The sequence below is a fragment of the Pangasianodon hypophthalmus genome, chromosome 8, assembly GCF_027358585.1.
Source record: "Pangasianodon hypophthalmus isolate fPanHyp1 chromosome 8, fPanHyp1.pri, whole genome shotgun sequence".
In the NCBI taxonomy this organism is placed as follows: Eukaryota; Metazoa; Chordata; class Actinopteri; order Siluriformes; family Pangasiidae; genus Pangasianodon; species Pangasianodon hypophthalmus.
In genome coordinates, this window is record NC_069717.1 from 2393055 (window position 1) to 2414879 (window position 21825).

The 21825-nt window shown below is 39.0% G+C and overlaps 1 protein-coding gene across 1 annotated transcript; it reads right to left on the bottom strand.

The window, feature by feature from the left end:
• Positions 1-993: 993 nt before the first annotated feature.
• Positions 994-20392, bottom strand: abhd17ab (abhydrolase domain containing 17A, depalmitoylase b). The gene is made up of 5 exons (XM_053236226.1): positions 20141-20392; positions 17007-17419; positions 12599-12793; positions 11242-11421; positions 994-6470 (listed from the first exon to the last, which is right to left on the bottom strand). Exons 2-5 carry the CDS (start codon positions 17411-17413, stop codon positions 6245-6247), a joined length of 1008 nt encoding a protein of 335 aa, XP_053092201.1. The 5' UTR covers positions 17414-17419; positions 20141-20392; the 3' UTR covers positions 994-6244.
• Positions 20393-21825: the final 1433 nt, after the last annotated feature.

Consider the following 21825-nt stretch of genomic DNA (forward strand, 5'->3'; position numbering starts at 1 on the left):
AACACGTGATGTGGTGATGGAGGGAAGTAACTGTTAGCCCCTTGAAGCTGATTATTTTCCCATAACCGCACATCCTGAAGTGTTTTATTCCTCTCACACCACAGCAATTCACCAGCGGTTACAATCTACTCGTTTATTAAAGAGCGACACTGTACTTGTTATCCATTTTTAGTCACATTTTGTGTCATTTCCTGTGTCTTACAAAAAAAAAACTAAACAAAACAAAAACAAATGCAACCTCTGACTGTTAGAAAGCGCTGACACCGGAGACTCCTTCCATAAGCGTTATCGAAACGCGTCCTCACAGAAAACTTGACATCAGTTATTCAATTACACAGTTTTAATGTCTGTTTATGTGGAGCGTCTGCTGTACAAGTCCCTGTGAATGAGCTGTTACTATAGAAACAATCACGTATTATGTTTTTCCCTTTCCCTCATTTTAAAGCCTATAGCAGGACTGACCGTCACAGTCTGTGTTTTAATGTGTCTGTGTCTGTGTCTGTGTGTGTGTGTGTGTGTGTGTGTGTGTTGAAGAAAGAAAGCCGGCTGTGCTTTTGGCTCTCTCACTTTTTCACACACATGTGCAGTTAAACAGCTGGAGAGCTTAACACAGACTTAAACCACACATGCGGTGTGCATATGCAGTCTTGTAAGAAAGACGCAGGTGTGTGTGTGTGTGTGTGTGTGTGTGTGTGTGTGTGTGTGGAGGGTCTTCAATTCCATCTGTCTGTGTGAAGCGTCTCGGCCTCCTCCATTTTACAGTGTGACGAGCAGACAGTTAAAACAGACAAGATAATCAGGATGTATGAGAGAGTCCATCTATTACTGTTAAGATGTGCTCGGAGACACACACACACATTTATACATACACACACATTTACACACACATTTATATACACATACACACACACACACACACACACACACACACACACACACTTATACACACACACCCTCAGAATCATATTTAATAAGAACAACTCACTCTTATAATCAATTCATTATTTTTAATTCTCTAAGATCATTTTTAATCTGGAAAAACTAAAAACAACAATTTTATAATAATTATAATTATTATATTATAATAAACAATGTGTAAGTGGACACGACGATGATAAGACACCACCTGGAAAACCCGTTTGACCCCGAGGAGGAGAAGGAAAAAAAAAAATATCCCAAAGGAACAAAATTTCATGTACATGTGTGTAAATATGATACAGTACGTCCATCTGAGCGCTTTTACAAAAGACTCATAACTTAAACGTCTTTAAATCAGGAAGGAAAAAAACCAGTTCAGAATCTAAACATTGGTCTGGAGCTTCGAAACGAGCTCGAGTTCATCTGGGTCCTCCATAAAGTCACACACACACGCGCACACACACGCGCACACACACGCGCACACACGCGCGCACACACACGCGCACACACACGCGCACACACACGCGCACACACACGCGCACACACACGCGCACACACACGCACTTTCAGTTTTCTAACAATTTAATCCTCAGTCCCAAAGCCTGCCCCTGTGTTGCACTTGTCCTCCAAACACTTGTGTCCCCACACACACACACACACACACACACACACACACACACACACACACACACACACACACACACACCTCAAACAGCAGCTCCACAAATGACCCCTCGACAGTTTGAGCTTTGTTCAGTGCCTTGGCTCCAGTCTTTCGTCTTCCACACACTTAACACACGACAGTGTTTGTCTACGGCTGCATTAACACCTGCTGCGTTCGTTTATAATTCCGGCCTTATTTTATTTCCGTCATCGTCGCACAGCTCCTGAAACGGCTACGACTCTCTACGACTGTAGGCCTTTTTTTACTTTTAGACGTTTGTTCTAGTTTTTAAGTTCCTCGAAAAAATAAACAATGACTGCTGATGTCTTTTATTTTAACAATGGCACGTATTACTTGTTTATATCTTAGCTTATTATTGGTTTAGCTTTATCATTAGGGGTGTAACGAGTCGGCGATTCGGATCGATGCATTCGATGAATTGAAAACGAGACGCTCGAAATGAATCGATGCAACAATCATAATTCGATTATTATTCATTAGAATTAATTCTAAATCGATTATTACTGAAAAACTGCTAGCAAGTCGATTTGGCCCTAACTTTGTAACGTGATATTTTTTAAAACAGTTCTTCTCTACGTCATTATTATTCGCGAATTAATGCTAACCCCAGTCTCTGAACAAAGTTGGTCACATGTCAATCAGAGGTTAATAAACTGCATCGTATCGTAGCAGATTCAGTGGTATCATCTGATAGTGGTATCGTCTGTAAGCCTGAGGTTTACACCCCTAATTATTATTAATACTGTTTGTGTGATAAAAAGAATTGCTGCAGATAAGGATGCATCAATATGCATCAGCTATCAGTTCAATATCGAGCTTGTTTCCTCGTACTCATAAAAAAAAAAAAAAAAAAACACTCCGATACAGTGATATTATGTGGCGTAATCCCAGTGTACGTGATCGCGCTAATGAGCAGTGAGAGCGATTAATGAGCAACGCAAACATCAAGACAAGGAACTACGGCAGTTCTGTACGATACAGCTAACCAGATAAACATCTTTATGGTGTTTATTAGACAGCGAGAACGGCCGAAATGAGTGCGTGCAACAGTATCGACGAGCGCAAGGTGCTGTGAATTGAGAGAGAGAAAGAGAGAGCACTTCAGTTCAGCGAGCACTGAGCACTGAGATGATTCATGGAGCTCGTTTTTAAAGACCACGCTCACTGATACTGCTAAAACATAGCACGAGGAGTTAACAGCACACATCCACGACCAACACGTACAGCGCTGTACGTCATGCTCCGTGACGTCACTGACTGATTCATACTCAATACGCGCCTCATTTTTAGTATCTTTAGTATCATTTTTATAAGAAAAAACGGTATTGATGTTGGTGCATCCCTAGCTGCAGAGATGACGCCTGGTGTTATGTCATCATCATCATCATCATCATCATCATCATCATCATCATCATCCAGCCCCCTACTGGATATATTTTGAACTGCAGTATCAGACATACTTAAAATTCAGGTGAATGCTGAAAAAGAAATATAATCCATTAAATTAAGGATGGTTTTGAGATCACGTATTCAGATACTCGTTCCAAAAACAATAACGAATATTCAAAGCCCCGGTTTTATAAAATATTAATGTAGCTGCCATTTTTATTTGCCATAATGCTTTGTCTCTAATGCTAATATTAAACTACATCCTCATTATTAAAGCAAAAAATATTAATAAACAATCAGCGTTTATATGCAAAAAATGACTTGGTGGCTAGTAAGCTAGCATTCGATACTAACGCTCGGGCACACTCGTTCTCTTTAGAGTCAAAAGGAAGGATTTTTATTTAATGTAATTAACATGTAAGCGCTCATTAAGACAAATTTCTCCGTGACAACAAACGTGATGAAGCAATTCCGACTCCAAATCACTGGTGTGTAAGAAATTTGTAAGAAGTAAATGTTTATCACATCATCAGTGTGACGTATCGCGAGAGTTTAAAACAGGTGATTAAACGTGAAGGGTAAGATGTAAACAGATGAGTCATGGGTCACCCCGGGGAGGGCAGCGATGACGGAAGAAAGGGATTGTGGTCCGCCTGAGATTCTGATCCGTTGGAGACAAAAGCTACGGATCGCGATCTTTAGTTTATCTCCGCCTCGGGCACATTGAGCGAAATATCACGTGTCTTTTCACTGCAGAACCCGAGAGGGAGAGAAAGCGAGAATCACAGCGTCACACACACCTGTTCCTCGGATGTGGTAGGGGCTGGGTTTCATCACACACACACACACACACACACACACACACAGGACATGTGGGAGAGCGTGACCGCATACGAGGAAGGAAAAACTATCCACTTTCATGGATATCGTGTTCTAAGACGCTGGCCCGAGGTCACACATTCCAGAGCTTTATCCTAATCCCGGTGTTATTAGTCAGCTCATTACATCTCTACGCTAATGATCACATGGAGGTTAACGACAGAGTCTGAACCCTTTAAAACTCAGAAGAGAAAGAACGTGTGTATTAAGAAAAAAAATGGGAGGAATTTCAATAATAATAATAATAATAATAATAATAAGGTAGGAAGGCTACTAAAAAGCAGTTCCAGTAAACACTACCGACTGAGGAAGAGAAAGATTTTCGAGCCTGGTGTGTTTTCCAGCACTGTCGCTCATCGAGGACACACACACACACACACACACACACACACACACACACACACAGAGGAGGTCAGAACAACCGCATCAAAGTAGCAAGAACCTCTGCGGTCGATCAACAGCATCGAGTCGCTCCGAACAACAGCGATGTCCGTATAAACATGGAGGACTCCATGCCGCTTTATCGACACCTGTCTCACTCCCACTGGAGAGACGTCGACGATAAAGAGAGAGAAAAACCGAGAGACAGATAGATAGAAAGAAAGAAAGACTCTGTTTACACCTGCCTGCTTAACACATCTGGATTTCACTTAAACGATTTTAAAGGTGCGATGTGTCATTTTTAAAATTGTTTCTACAACCGTAGAAGTATTTCAAGATATTTAAGAAACAACTTCAGGAAGCTTCATTTCTAATCTCTCTCTCTCTGTATCTGTTTTCTTTTTAACTGCTTCTGCTCTGGAAATTATGCTGCGTTCGGCTAAAACTCTGAAATTTTCGTCCTCCGATTAGGAAAAAAAAACAAAGAAAATGCTCGGAAAGACGGGAAAATCTCCTGAACTCTGCGTTCAGCACGTGACGACATGTCAACATGGCCGCTCACACCGTCAACAGTAAACAAAACATAGTACAGTTTATAGCAGTATTTACTTTAAATCCATCAACTACTTGGTTAAATCTATAACACTGACCGTACAGCTTTAAGAAAAAAAATACATCACCTCATGATCACTAATGTTAGTTGGCTAGTTTCATGCTAATAAAACACTTTTCCCCACTTTGTAGGCTGAATCGCATAATTCCGAGTTCCCATTTCCGAGTGAAGTCGAACGCAGCATCCGTTCTCCAAACAAAACAAAGTCCTGAAGTGCTGAAATACGCTGAGCTCCGCCCTTTTTTTCCATAAAAGGCAACTCTCAAAGAGTTTTAACAGAGAGAGAAGAAGGGAAGGTTGTGGAAATTGAAAAGCGGAAGTCTTGTCGGCGTTTATGTTGCGATTGTAATCGGCTTTACAGGCAGCAGAGAGGCGTAAAAATGACAAACCGCACCTTTAATCACACGCGTCTGCACTTCAGACGTGTCGCCGGGGTGAAAGCTGATTTGTGCGTTGTGTATAATAATCCACAACTACTGATAACAAACCTTCGAACAACCTTCTAATGATGTTCTTTCTTTTTATTTTTATTCCCTTACCCGGACGCTAACCCAAACAACATGTTGAAAATGGCGTCGTTTGATTCTGGTCGGCCATTTTGCATTCTGTGACCTCGAAGCTATTAAGTAGCAGAGATCAATTTGGGCGTTACGTGAAGAATTACGTCAAAATTAGGAAGATTTTTTTTTTTTGTCATTAAGAATACACCATTATTCCTGATTTCCTGAATTATTATTAATTTCACAAGGGTGAGTCAAATGAAAACTTTTTTAAAATTTTTAATCCACATAAGTGTCACATGTCTAGATAAACTCCATTTCGCTCAATTCAAGTGTTCTTTTGATTCAATTTCAATTACATTTCAATTTGTTGCAGGTTTTAAGGTTCTCACTTGACTCTCACTTGATAATTCTATTCATTTTATATAATTAATTAGATATAAAAAAACAAATTAAATAAATGCTATAAAAATATAATTAATTCATTTTATATTTAATATTTATTTTATGTAACTAATGTATCTGATTTTTTTTTTTATAATTATAGATCTCTTATTGCTAAAGGAAACTCAGTGGTTTATTCTGGATAATAAAATCTGTCGAAATAGCTAATAAATAAGTAAATAAATAATGTACACAATTCTACATTACTATTCTGTAATGCATAATTGAGGTCATGGAGCATTCAAAAGGATTTGGGGTTGGGTTTAAATCCATTTTAAAGAAGTCTTGGGTGAATTTCGAGAAATTCACGAAACAGGAAGTGTAAACGGGTCAGAGAGAGAGAGAGAGAGAGAGAGAGAGAGAGAGAGAGAGAGAGAGAGAGAGACAGAGAGAGAGAGAGAGAGAGAGAGAGAGAGAGAGGTGTGTGGGAGGTCCTCAGGTGTGCTGGGTTGCCAGTTCTTGGCCGATGAACCTACGCAGACGCTCCAGGTACTGGCTGTAGAGCTCGATGTCGTTGTGCCCCGCCCCCTCCACCCACAGCGGCTCCACGGCTTTGGGGCAGCGCTCGTACAGAGCCAGGCCGTGCGAGAAATCGATCACCTCGTCCTCCGTCCCGTGGATGATCAACACCGGAGACGTGATCTTCGACACCTTCTCTATGCTGCAGACAGAGAGACAGAAAGAGAGAGAGACAGAAAGAGAGAGAGATAGAAAGAGAGAGAGAGAGAGAGAGAGAGAGAGAGAGAGAGAGAGAGAGAGACGGAAATAATCAATAATCAGACCTATAGACTGACTTCCACTTCCATATTCACTTCTGCTAACATTTTCCTACGTTACCCACAATGCCGTTCGACAACCTGCTGACAGCGGCGCAGCCTTCGCTTCATCTCTAACAGTAGTCTAACAGTAAAAGATCTCGGTGTGATTATAGACTCTAATCTCTCATTTGAGGCGCATGTAGATAATGTAAGCAGGTTAGCATTTTTCCACCTCAGAAATATCGCTAAGATTAGAAATATACTTTCGCTAAGTGATGCTGAAAAACTAGTCCATGCATTTATCACGTCCAGATTAGATTACTGTAATGCTTTACTATCTGGATGCTCGTCTAGATGCATAAATAAGCTTCAGATAGTTCAGAACGCAGCAGCGAGGGTCCTGACTAGGACTAGGAAGTATGAGCATATCACGCCAGTCTTATCTACATTACACTGGCTCCCAGTAAGATTCCGCATCGATTTTAAAATATTACTCCTAACCTATAAAGCATTAAACGGTCTCGCTCCGCAGTATTTAAGCGATATGTTAGTACCTTACGTTCCGCCGCGCCTACTTCACTCTAAGGATGCAGGCTGTCTATCAGTACCACACATTGCCAAAACCACGGCAGGGGGCAGAGCTTTCTCTTACCAAGCCCCAAAATTATGGAATAGTCTCCCAGTTAATGTACGTGAAGCAGACACGGTCTCAGTGTTTAAGTCGAGGTTGAAGACTTATTTATTTAACCTAGCATTTAGCGACTAGTGTTTTTATCAAAGGAGTAGATCTGGGGGACTCGTGGATGTCGAGTTTTATCTCCACACGGTGACTGTGAGTGTACCTAACCACTTTCCTTCTCCTTCTGCCGAGCTACACTCCTGAGCTGCCGGTGATCCAGACCTCCCCCCCCTTCACTCTGGACCTGTCCACCGGCAATGCTTCATACTGCCACGAAAACGCTTCAGCTGTTTTCCATGGACTACACCAACACACATTGTGCTCACACACACGCACACTACAGTGTAAACCCATATGAGGATGGGTTCTCTGTTGAGTCTGGTTCCTCTCAAGGTTTCTCCCTATCACCATCTCAGGGAGTTTTTCCTTGCCACCGTCGCCCTGCTTGCTCATCAGAGACGTCACACACACTTCACTTTACTTTTGTTTGTGTAAAGCTGCTTTGAGACAATGACCTGTGTAAAAAGCGCTATACAAATAAAAATGAATTGAATTGAATCTCTACCTAAAGAGAGCGATGCGGCGGCGCTTTAGTCCTTCAGCCCGCCAAGCTCTCTCACCTCATCATCTGATCAAACAAATCAGCTTACAAAAACTATCATGCTACTTCACCGCGCTCGTCACCTCGCCCATCGCTCACTAGCCGAGCCTCTGCGTCGTTTAGCTGCACTGCATTCTGGGACGTTCTGGGGCGACATTTCTCATTGTCACTCCGCACTTTTTTACTGTTACTACACGTAACATAACTGCACATTTTGTACATTACTGTCTTTTTTTTTTTTAACATTTCCATACAAACATTTCTTATTTCTTATTATTTCTTACTTCTTATTTTTAATTTGGTTATCTAAATGCTGAGGAGGAGCAGGCCAGGTTTTCATTTCACTGCAAGTTATATACCGTGTATAACCGTGTATGTGACAAAGAAAAATCTTTTTCTCGATTCCAGCGTTTGCGTCGACGTCTCCGCTACTTCTACTCTGGATTTCTTCTGAATATGACGTTCGTGAGAAAGAGAATCAGAGAAACCCTGAATCTTAACCTTTAAGTTTGAGATTGTTGAAATTTTTTCTCCTCACTCTACTGAAACTGCGCTAGCAATAAAAAAAAAAGCGCCAAGACGTAGGAGTGAGCGATATGACAAAGATATCACATCTCAGTCTCATGCTCAGAGACGGATCTGCGATACATGATATGCTTGATGATATTTTATTTCACGTCTACAAAAATAATTGTATTTTTACGATTAAAAAAAAAAAAAGCATTTTTATTTATAAAACCGGGAATGGGAGCAAAAACATTTCTAAAGATTAAGGACAAAATTTTAAACATCAGATCAGCTGCTCAGTGTCAGTCTGTAATTATTTTTAAAAAAATTTAATTTTTATTTAAACAAAAGAGATATCACGATATCTCAGCAGCATAATTTATCACGATATTGATGTTCATCGTATCGCCCAGCCCTAACCAGAATAGCTAAGCACATCGTACTTGTTTCTTATGCTTTATTATTTATGGCATCTCTCATGAAGAGTGCATGTAATGTTATTAGATTTGGAAAAAAAAAAAAAAAGCTTGTTTACGATCTCAATGTTTCGTAACTGATTTTAAGGAGCATACAGAGAGATTGCTATAACACGTCACAGGAGTTTATATATAATTATGCACGCAGATGGCGTAATCCCTCTCCGAATCTTTGATCCTACTGATCCTATCAACATCGCACAGGTCTTACTGTACCTGGATGAGGGAGGTTACAGAGCGCAGAAGGTCACTAGAGGGCGCCAGACACGCATCGTTACGTATTCGATATTTATATCATTAATACTGTGATACTGTGTGTAAAGTCGCACAATCCTAAAACTATTCTCAGTGCGTGTCGTGCTGTTGTAGGAAAATAATCAACAGTGGTGAGCGGTGTGATGAAGCCGAGTTGCTGCTGCCACCCTGAAGTCGATTATTTTCCTTTAACAGCACGTCCTGAAGTCTTTTATTCGTCTTATACGGCAGCAATTCGCCAACGATTACAACTTCTCATTTATTAAAAGGACATCACATCATCCTTTTTATCCATTTATAGTTGCATTTAATGCTGCAGAACATCCACAAAATGAGTTCATCACTTACGTTATAGCAGCTATCAACAGCCGTTCTATCACAGCCTCTCTTTTCTCTCGAGAAAAAAAACAAAAACAAAAAAAAAAAAAAAAAAACGCAGCTTGTCACGTAACCGAGAAACAGGAAAGCAAAAACTCGTCTGTTTTCTCAAAGCACTGACACTGGAGACTCCTTCCATTACAGTTAAATAAACCTTCTCCTTACAGCAACCTTCAGCGCTGTGGTATAAAATTTACTACACATGTTTAATAATATATATTAAATATTATATTTAATTGCTCTCTTACGTTCTCTTATGTTTCAGTGTTATATTTTAGCTCACATTGTTCGGCATCGCTCGTGTGTTTACGTAATCGGACGTCTTCGGACAAATCACGCCGTTTTCACGCACAGCAAGACATAAAAGCTCCGTGTTTGGTGTGTGAAGGAAAAGAAACGCTGTTGGGACGAACGGATGCGATCTTTGTGTCAGCCGAGAGAAAAGTAACCATCGGTTTCTAAAAGCAAACAGCGCTGAAGTGAACGCACTCCACTGCAGCCTCCAATTATCCTCTCACGCAGTCAGAGAGGAGCACAGCTGTGTGTGTGTGTGTGTGTGTGTGAGAGAGAGATGATGCGACTCTTATCAGGAATAAATGGTGTGTCCTTGAAGAAGGATTCTTATTAACGAGTAAATTACAGAAAACATACAATTTGTGATGAGGCAGTAAGTAAGGAATAAAACGCCGTGTGCTGTTACAGGAAAATAAGCGACGTGGTGAAGCGGAGTTACTGTTACCTCCCTGAGGTTGATTATTTTCCTGTAACAGCACATCCCCAAAGTGTTTTACTCCTCTTACACCACAGCCATTCGCCTTTTTTTTTTTTTATTTATTTTTTTAAATTACAGAGTAACGTCATTTACTTTTTACCCGTTTATAATTCCATTAAACATCTGTGGAACATGATGTTCACTCTGCCTCTGTTTCTCTTAATTCCTTCTTTTAATGTCACTCAATTCTCTCTCACTACACCTCTTTTACCATCTCTTTTCACCTTTTCTTTCTTTCTTTCTTTCTTTCTAGTATTCGTCACATTCTTTTTCTGTTTTTCCTCACATGATTTCTTGTTCATCCTCTTTCCTTTCATTTCCCTTCCTTTCTCTCCCCTCCACTTCCCTTCTTTTCCTTTCTTTTCCTTTCCCTCTCCTTCACTTCCTCTCTCTCCCTTCCATTTCCTTTCTCTTTCTTTCCTTTTTCTACCCTTCCATTCGTTTGTTTCCCTTCCCCTCTTTTCCTTTCCCTTCATTTCTTTTTTCCTTCCTTTCTCTCCCATCCTTTTCCCTTCTTTTCCTTTCCCTTTCTCTTCCTTTCCTTTCCTTCTCTCCCTCATTTCCTTTTCCCTTCCTTCCCTCCTCATCCCTTCTTTTCCTTTCCCTTACCATCTTTTTTTCCTGCTTATTTCATGCTATTCCTTTGTTCTTTTTCCCCCTCCTTCCAGTCTCTCTCTCAATTCTCTCTCTCTTTTGTTATCCCCTTTTTCTGTTTTTATTTTCTTTTTTCTACATTCTCTTTCTCTCTCCCTCACCCATTCTTTCTTTTTTCCTTCCTTTCAATCCCTGCATCACTTTCACCTTTCTGTATCTATCTCCGAGTTCAAGCTTTTCAGACAAAGACCAAAAAAATAAAATAAAATAAAAAAGTAAGCCTTTTTAAGTTTTTACTGTTTTACTCTTTGTTTTTGCTCGTGTTGTTTTCGTTCAGTTTATCTGTATTTTTATTCTACAGCTGTTTGGATTTAGCTGAAGAGGACGTTCGAGCGTGTCGTGAGGGACTCACTTGGGGAACGCGTCGAAGCAGTAGGTCTTCTTGGTGTCGGGGAAGGCGACCCTCATGCCCGAGGTGAGCGGAGAGTGCAGGATGACGGCCGCACACTCGTACCGCGACGCCAGGTCCACCGTGGGCACCGTGCCGATGCTCTGCCCGTACAGGATGATGTTCTCGGGGCTGATGCCGTATCTGAGAGGACCAGAAAATATTTACAGCACATTAACTCACATAACACTGCTGGAGGATTTAAACAGCAATTTAACTGGTGTGGAATCTCGCACTCCGCTGATGACCAGAGGACGTCTCACTTTCCCTGTTCTGATTCCTGGTTCCTCTCAAAGTTCCTGCCTAATGTTCTGACGGAGCTCAAACTCACCACCACCATCATCATCCTCATCATCACCCTCATCCTCACTTCCTCCTGCTTTATCAGGGTCGAGACGCAGATGTCTGGTACACAGATAACGCTTTCATTTTAAACGTGCGGAAAGAAATTATTTGTGCATGAGGGGCATTTCATTACAGGATAGTCGATAGTCGATTTTTTTATTCCTTACTTGTACAAATAAAACTGATAGTAGAACATAATTAAAAAAAAAAACCAAACAAAACAAACAAAAACAACAATGCATTAAGCCGTGACCTTAGCAAAAACCCGTTCGGGAAAACTGACTTCCGGTTTCGGAATGCTTGTTTGTATTGGGAAGTGTCTCCTGTCAGTCATTTTACAGACACGCTACTCTAGATCCTGGTCCTGGGGGCGGAGCTTCATGAACATCATTTGAATGTCAGACCTACCTAACCTTCAGGAAAAACAAAAAAGACTAACCTAAAGACTTACCTAATGCACCTTGAAAACTGGCAACAGCAGAGAGAATACAAAATTTAAAAAAATATGAAAATAACAACCACTTCTTCTTCTTTTTTTTTAAATATGAACCTGGTGTAAGTGGAATATCGGCTGCGAAAATAACAGACTTCTCTTTACCTGCACGCTGCTCGTCTCTGCCTCGTCCATGACCTTATTGTCTGATATTGAGAAGCTTTACTGGCTGTTATTAATTACGTACAGAATAAAGACATGTGTATATATAACGGTTCTCCCAAAATTTCCAACATTCCGAACTGAATTATTGTCCACTGGACATTTGAACCTTTAGTCTGTGCCTTTGTAGTACTTTTTACTTAAAAAGGCGCAGGTATACTTTTTAAATCTTTACTTTAAAAGGTAATTATCTTCTGTCTTTTTAAAGACATTTCCAGGTTAAAGGTACACATTAAAGGTAGAAAAGCTAACGGCAGAGACATAATAAATCATAAACACGCTGCTGTTAGTGTCAGTGTTGTGTGTGTGTGTGTGTGTTACCGCGTGCGTAGAGCCTGCCACGCCGCGTCGATGTCCGCGTACAGGTTCTTCTCGGACGGTTTTCCCGTGCTCACGCCGTAGCCCGAGTAGTCGTAGGAGAAGATGTTGCAGTTGATGCGCGTCCCCAGACCGATGTAAAAACTGCTCATCTGCCCCAGATCTACAGCGTTACCGTGGGAAAAGAGCACGGTGAACCTGCCCCACACACACACACACACACACACACACACACACACACACACACACACACACACACACGTTCAATCACAATGCGTTTAATCATTACATTAAGACTTTATTTTCTTAAACTATAGATTTCTGTTTACAACATTTTTTAAATTTACGATTCATGCTTTAAAGTCAGGCTGCTTTTCCCCCGTTAGGTCTCTTTCTTTCTTTCTTTCTTTCTAGATAGATAGATAGATAGATAGACAGCACTGCACCATTGTGGAAGCACAGACACAATACTACACAAATATAAGTGCATATTTATCATTTATCATTTATCAATATAGATTATAAACCACCAAACACAATAAAGCTATAAAATTAAATAAGTTAGTTGTGATCAACAAGTCACGCAAGTTAAAGTGTACCATAAAAATAAATGCACAGGATTTAAAAACAAATTTACAGGATATATCAGAGTTTAAAACTGGCTTTTATTATTATTTAAATATCATTTTATTTTTATTAATAAAATCATCTGATATTAAATCTACACAGACGTTTCGATATTGGAGAAAGCACGCTGATAAAACTGCTTTTTTTTTTTTTATAAGCGGATATATTTACCTCCGTCACATCTGTATTAGTAACAACATTTACTATGATGCTTGAAACACTGCTATTGAAAGGTTTAATGTGTGTGTGTGCGTGTGTGTGTGTGTGTGTGTGTGTGTGTGTGTGTGAACGCGCTGGTCTGGATGCTGTGGCTGAATTCTGGCAAAAACAGCAGATTTTGTTTTCTTTTTTTTTTGGTCTAACTTCAGAAAACCATAAATAATAATGCTTTCTACGGCCTGTGAGCTTAGGATCATATTAAATCAGGTTGAAATAATAATAATAATAATAATAATAATAATAATAATAATAATAATAAATAATAAAGTGGTGACTTCAGAGTGATTAAGTTATTAAAGTGTAATTAAACGTGGAATGACGGCTGGATGGACGGGGCTTTGGGAGCTACACAGGGCTTTCATGGTCATTATTATAATCTTTCCTATTTTAAAAAAAAATATATATTAAATGAAAAGTAAATAATCAAATAAAAAATAGAATTCACTTCCTTTTAGAAAATCAGTGTGTTGGCATGTTTTAGTGGATGAGTTTACTTTTACACAGATCACACCCTGGATCAATATTTAGCTTAAAATGTGCAAACTTTACACTGGACTGAAGAACTGTGTGTGTGTGTGTGTGTGTGTGTGTGTGTGTGTGTGTGCGTGTGAAACCAGTGCAACCAGATAATTGTGTTGTAAACTAATTAAAGAGGAATGCGTTTTTATCTAAAACAGCCTGCCACGTTTCTTCAAACACGTCCGTTCAGGTCCTCGTCTCAGCGCTGTTGTAACCAGGCCAAAGGTTCGAAATGATATCAGCGGCGTCAGGAAAGAGAAATGAGGTCAGACGTATACAAACGATTTCCCCGTGAGACCGGCGTCGCAGTTTTAAGCCTATTTAATCCCTAACCAATTATCAACAGCGTTAACGTTAAGGTTTAACACTTTGTTGATTTTAATCTGGGTCAAAAGGTTAAAAGACCGTTTCCTGTGAACTCAAAACACTCTCTGGTTACCGTTTACGCCATCGCTGCGTCATTTCAAGCACCAAAACACTCCTAGCGTGAAATGGTGGAAGGGGGCGGGGCTTCCAGAGAGCGTCAGTTAATATCTGCTGGTTTTTTATATTTTATTCGGCTCTTTTTGGAGTATTTTGGAGAATGTTTTCTCCAATGTTAAAATACGGAGCTCAAAATGAACACAAGATCGGACAGGTCTAATCCCGCCTTTTAAATATTTATTTTTATTTTCTATTTCACTCCTCACCCACTCTTTACTCAGTTTAATATTCACGCAGAACGTACAGCCTTTAGGCCCGTGTCAGTAACACAATCGTCTTAATCGGGTCATTTATGCAGAAAATAATCGAGCTGTGTGACGGAGGGGTGAGCGATATGACAAAAATATCTCATATCATGATATTTCAAGACATTTCTACGATACACAATTTGTGTCAAGATCTATAGGTTTGGTTTATAAATAAATAAATAAATAAATAAATAAATAAATAAATAAATTGCACGTCACATTTCAAAGGTGAGTTTAAAAACCTTTAAAAAGTGAGTTTGATGATTACTTTTATTTAAAGTCTCCAAAAATAAATTAGCAGTAAAAATGAGAAGAAAAAAAATACTTAATTTTTTAATATAAAGATTTTTTTTTTTTTACAATTTTAAATAGTTTAAATAGAAACGCTAACATTAAATCAACATTTAAAAATGTTCATAAATTATTTTAACACTAAATAAATAATTATTAAAAAGATATCGCAATACCTGTGATAGTTTTATAAAGTGTATCGTGACATAATTTATCATGATAATATTATATCATCACTTCGCCCAGCTCTAGTGTGACGTTGTTTTAAAAAAATAAATAAATAAATAAATAAATAAAAATACGCCTCGGAAAAACCCGAAAAAACACAAGTCAGAATACTAATCAATAAAGGTTATAATTTGAATTCTTTTACTTCAGGCCATGGCTCTTGCACTTTAATTAAAGCGAGCGACAGGAAGGAAGCCGTGGGTCTCAGTGCTCAGTGCTCGCAGACGTGAAGTGCTCTCACGTGCGACAGTTTACGAATAACGTCGCAGGTCACGGCTCATTTTTAAGGCTCACGCTCACGGAACCTGCTCTACACGCACTTTATTAAACATACCGCTTTAACACCATAAACTGAGCAACGTTCAGTGCACGTTCGTTTTTATTTTTTATTTCTTTCTTTAATGTTCACACAACAGCTACGCTACGCAAGACAGTCGGATCCTTTTCGTACAGTCTTGGTATAGGAGCGTGAATCTTTGGGTTGACAGCGAATCGAATCGATTCACGATTCGTTGGTTTTCGATCGGATTCAGAAGTGATTTTTGGAAAATTTAGAACGATTCGATTCGATTCACTTGACAAAGATTTGATACGGAAATTCAATTCAGTAACTTGTTTAAACTTCTTACTGTGTTCATGTGTGTCTTTCGATGATTAGCATGAAATAACTCAATAAATAAACAAACCGGACGCAGTTACCACGGTAACACAGTTAACCACCACTGGTGCACGGGATCCTCCGCAGTCCTAATCAGCCTGTGACTCACTCTTCCTGATCGCCAAGCGGAATTCCTCTAACGCCGTACTTCCTGTGTGGACTTATTTGTATATCTAACGCTAGAATTAATCCGGTTTTAAAATAGACGGTTTTGACATTTGACTAAAAGACAGACTGAGAGCTTAATCTGACAGATCTGCAAGTCGTGATCTTTTATCTCACACACACACACGCACACACACAAACAAACAAACAAGAGGTGAAAAGAAACAAAGAGGTGATGTCTGAAAAAGAAGAAAATGCAAAAAAGGGAGGAGAGAGAGAGAAGGAGGATGTGAGTGGTGTTTAAAGATACCACACACACTGAGGGAGAGGAGGAGGGGGGGAGAGAGAGAGGGGGAGAGAGAGAGAGAGAGAGAGGGAGAGAGAGAGGGAGAGAGAGAGAGGGAGAGAGGGAGAGAAAGAGACAAGGGGGCAGAGAGAGAGGGAGAGAAGGATGGAGAGAGAGATAGAAGGATGGGGAGAGAGGGAGAGAAAAATGGGGAGAGAGAGGGAGAGAGAAAGAGAAAGATGGGGAAAGAGAGAGGGACGGAGAGAGAGAGAGAGAGAGAAGGATGGGGAGAGAGACGAAGAGAGAAAATAAAGATGGGGAAGAGAGAGAGAGAGAACAAGAATGAAAGAGCAAAGAGGCATGTAAATGAGACGAGAGGAAAGATAGATTTACATGTGTGAGGAAGTCTGACGCAGACACGCTGTGAATATATTCGGAATATACAAATACAGATACGAATACAAGACGGACTATTCGTTCTTTTTTTCGTTTTTTTTTTTTTACAAAAGCTTGCCGGAAACGTTCACAGGGCGTTCGGTGAACGCTGGAGGTGTGTAATCGGGACTGGGATCCTCAGGTTTTTACTTTGGTATGTGTGCGAGTGAGCCGTCAGACGCGAAGCCGAACCTCACGTTCATTAACGCGGATTAACAGCATCCTTAGTAACCGCCTGGTCAGCGTCACGGCGATTCGGTTACATTAGGATTTTTACATTTCCTAAAATTTCTCCGTGTCAGTGTGTCTCACCGTGCCGTGGGAGCGCAGCGGATGTACATGCAGCCCACTCGGTTCCCTCGACTTGAGCGCGTCAGGAACACCTCGGTGACGTCCAGCTCCCGCTGAGAATATTGAAACTCGGCCCGTTCTGTGAGATGGAGCTTCCAGCGCCCCTCTCCTCCTCCTCCTCCTCCTCCTCCTCCTCCACCAGCACCTCCTCCTCCTCCTCCTCCTGCTGCTGCTACTGCTCCAGCGCCGCCTCGAGAGCGCAGACTGGGCGCCGTGGTGGAGCTGGTGGACACCGGGCCTGCTTCCAGATCCGGCAGGAGGGTGTAGGTGGGCTCAGGGGGCAGGAAGGCTAACTTAGCTGCTATACGGCTCGGGCATGGAGGACAGCAGAACAGGCAACACAGCTCACTGACAGACAGGCCATTCATCGTCAACTGCAGCAGAGAGAGAGAGAGAGAGAGAGAGAGAGAGAGAGAAAGAGAGGTGAGGGAGAGAGAGAGAGACACAGACAGAAGGATGAGAGAGACAGTGAGAAAGAGAGAGAGAGACACACAGACAGAAAGATGAGAGAGAGAGAGAAAAAAATATAGATAGAAAGAGAGAGACAGAGAGACAGATACACAGAACGATGAGAGAGACAGAGAGAGAGAGAAAGAGAGGTGAGGGAGAGAGAGAGAGAGAGACACAGACAGAAGGATGAGAGAGACAGTGAGAAAGAGAGACACACACAGACAGAAGGATGAGAGAGAGAGAGAGAGAGAGAGAGAGAGAGAGAGAGAAAGAAATATAGATAGAAAGAGAGAGACAGAGAGACAGATACACAGAATGATGAGAGAGACAGAGAGAGAGACAGACAGAGAGAGAAAGAGAGAGAGAGAGAGAGTGATGAAAAAGACAGAAAGACAAACATAAATAATGAGAGATAGAGACAGAGATGTAAATAGAGAGAGAGGGAAAGAGACAGAAAGAGAGACACAGAGTGATGAAACAGACAGAGAGAGAAATAAATAGAGAGATAGAGACAGATTATAAATAGAGAGAGAGAGAGAGAGAGAGAGAGAGAGAGATGATGTAACAGAGAGATGATTCAACAGTATCACTGTAAAGCCTCCTACAGAAGCCGTTGTTTCTCTGTAGACGGAGCGCTGCTGCTTTTCCTAGACTTGGATTGGGAACGGGATTGAGATTGGGAATGGGATTAAGATTGAGATTGGGAATGGGATTAAGATTGGGAATGGGGATGAGATTGGGAACGGGATTGATATTGGGAATGGGATTAAGATTGGGAATGGGATTAAGATTGGGAATGGGATTAAGATTGGGAACGGGATTAAGATTGGGAATGGGATTGAGATTGGGAACGGGATTGAGATTGGGAACGGGATTGAGATTGGGAATGGGAATGGGGACGAGATTGGGATTGGGAATGGGAACGAAATTGGGATTGGGAATGGGAATGAGAACGAGATTGGGATTGGGAATGGGAACGAAATTGGGATTGGGAATGGGAATGAGAACGAGATTGGGAATGGGGACGGGAACGAGATTGGGATTGGGAACGAGATTGCGATTGGGATTGGGAACAAGATTGGGATTGGGAATGAGAATGGGATTGAGATATAATAATAATATCTCGGCTATTACCACTAAGCCAAGAAAAACCTCAGCACACAGCACATTAATCATTTAATCACTACTTAATTTCACTGTAATTATAGTCAATTATATATAATAATAATATCGTCTGCTTAGAAACACGCCCAATCTCACTTTAATAATAATTTAAACGCTTTAATGATAATTCCTCCTGAGCAAGCGAGCCATTATTTCACCCTGAATAAAAAACCCTCGAGGTTAATCCTTACGCTGTGGGATTTCTGCTGAGCCGGAGCTGCTCTCTACCTGCGGGTCATGAATAATTAGCGTGGAAATGAAACGCAACCCTATGGACATGTACAGAAGAGAGATCTAACCAGGCCACGGCGCCAAAATACATCGGTGTTAGAGCCGTAAACGGTCACGCGAGGTCAGGAACACGACGAGAATATAATAAAACACAGCAAAAAATATTCACGGAGATATTTAACACGGCGTTAATCTCGTTTTTTAAAAAGTCAGAAAGTAGCTATACGATAAAGACGATACAAAAAACTTCAAGTTACAGCTTTACCTCTGACACTGGAGACTCCTTCCTTTAAAGGCTAAAGTAACGTCTCCTCACCAACGTGTTTTTTTTTAAATCTGATTATTAGTAGCTCTCCAAGTGAATGAGCTGTTACTATAGAAACGATAACGCATTAATATAAACCTGCACTTCTGTCAGAGCTGCTGTTATAGAAAACTAATCAACACCTTCTGACCAATCAGAGCGCAGGATTCAACAGCACTGTGGGATAAAGTGAAAATTAAAAAAGAAAAATAAATGATACTATTTTATATATATTACATATATTATAACCACACGAATCAAAATGAAGCAAGATTGTAAACAGGATCTTTAAAAAATATATAGACACATAACAAATAAAACAAACAAACAAATAAATAATAGGATCATAATAAAAATAATTATAACAAATATAACAAGTTGAGTGAGCTCTTAAAACGATGCAATACTAATATTTAAAAAAAAATGCTATAAATATTGTTTACAAAATTATTTATTAATTTTCTATGATTTAGACAAATGCATATTAAAACCGTAAATAAAAATAAAACAAGATTTAGAAAAATAAATTCTAGAAAAAAGTGTAATATGTGAAAGAAGAGCTTAAAGAAAAGCTTATAAAATAATGCATAAACAAAATGATAGTGTGAATATGACACATAACGAGGGTCAGATAAATAATTCTTTATAAATAAAAAAAATTATAGGAAATTATTATATGATGTTATATTATATTACATTAATGTTTTCTATAATAATAGAATATAATGTAAAATACAGCTAAAGCAGGTCGGTGTAGATAGATTTAAGCTAACATTATTAATCCCTCAGTTAAAATAATAATAATTTAAGGTGTTAAATAATATCTAAGATGTTTTATTAAGAACATTTAATTAAGAACAGAAAGCCAGTGACTGTTTTCACACCTCAGTGCTAATCGGCTATGCTAGCTCCCGGAAAAGCTAACCAAGCTAATGCTAAAGCTAACCTGGAAACACCGCCGACTCCTCAGATGATAAGGAATAAAATGGTGGACATTTCCTCCTCTTCCTCCTCCGCAGGTGAAAGAAGTGATGATAGAGCAGTGGAGGAGTGTGTGTGTGTGCTGGCAGGTGATGAGCGAAAGCGACACCGAGCTGTCATTGATTAGCCTCGATGCTAACGAAGCTAAAGGATCAGAGCTGAATTCAACCGCCTCCTACTACTACTCCGAGTCTTGCCGCATCCGGAAGTGACGTAGCGCAAAGGCGGAGGAGTGGCCGCCATTTTACTTCGCAACTTCGTAGGCGCCGGGTTTGTTTGTTTTTGTTTGTTTGTTTGTTTGTTTTAGATGAACATACAGTATAAATGCTGCAAATACAAAACTTATATATATATATATATATATATATATATATATATATATATATATACTTAAAATATAACTTTACACGTTAACATGCGGTGGAATTAAGAATAAAATCATAATATCTGATATTACGAGAAAAAAATATTTTAAAAATAAAGTCGTAAAATATCAAGACAAAAAAATCATATCTAATATTTATGAGAAAAAATATTTTAAAAATAAAGACGTAAAATACCAAGACAAAAAAATCATAATATCTATTATTACGAGAAAAAAATATATTAAAATCGCAATATTTCAAAAATAATGTCTTAATATATCGAGACAAAAAAATCTCTATTTCATATCAGACATTGCAATCTTTTTCTCGAAACATTATGATTTTATTCTTGAACTATCACAACTTAATTCTGCTATTTAAGTCTTGAAATAGTGTGATTTTTCTCATACTATCAGATTTTTTGTCTTGATATTTTACGACTTTATTTGTTTCTTCTTCTTCTTCTTTTTATTATTATTATTATTATTATTATTATTATTATTATAAGCAATAAATCAATAGATCAGTAAAATGAGGATGTCATACTTACAGTTAACAATGTACAATAGCAGTAATAGTTAAAGAGTTTATAAATGCTTTAAAAATCATAATATGTATTGTTTTTTTTAGAAGATTAATAGATGAGAGACGTGATTTGAACTTGAAGAAATAGGATAAAAATGTTGCTTTGCAGTTTAAACACTTTTGTTTATGAAAAAAAGCATAAAAATTAACAGCATTTTCTTGAAATAATAATAATAATTATTATATTATAAATAATAATAACATTATTATCCTTCTTCTTCTTCTTCTAATTATTATTATTATCCTCATCATCTTTCTTCTTCTTCTTCTTATTATTATTATCATCATCATCATCATCATCATCATCTTTCTTCTTATTATTATTATTATCATCATTATCACCATCTTTCTTCTTCTTCTTCTTCTTCTTCTTCTTCTTCTCATCATCATCATCATCATCATCATCTTTCTTCTTCTTATTATTATTATCATCATTATCACCATCTTTCTTCTTCTTCTTCTTCTTCTTCTTCTTCTCATCATCATCATCATCATCATCTTTCTTCTTCTTCTTATTATTATTATTATCATTATCACCATCTTTCTAGTTCTTCTTCTTATCATCATCATCATCTTTCTTCTTCTTATTATTATTATCATCATTATCACCATCTTTCTAGTTCTTCTTCTTCTTCTTATCATCATCATCATTTTTCTTCTTCTTATTATTATTATTATTATCATTATCACCATCTTTCTA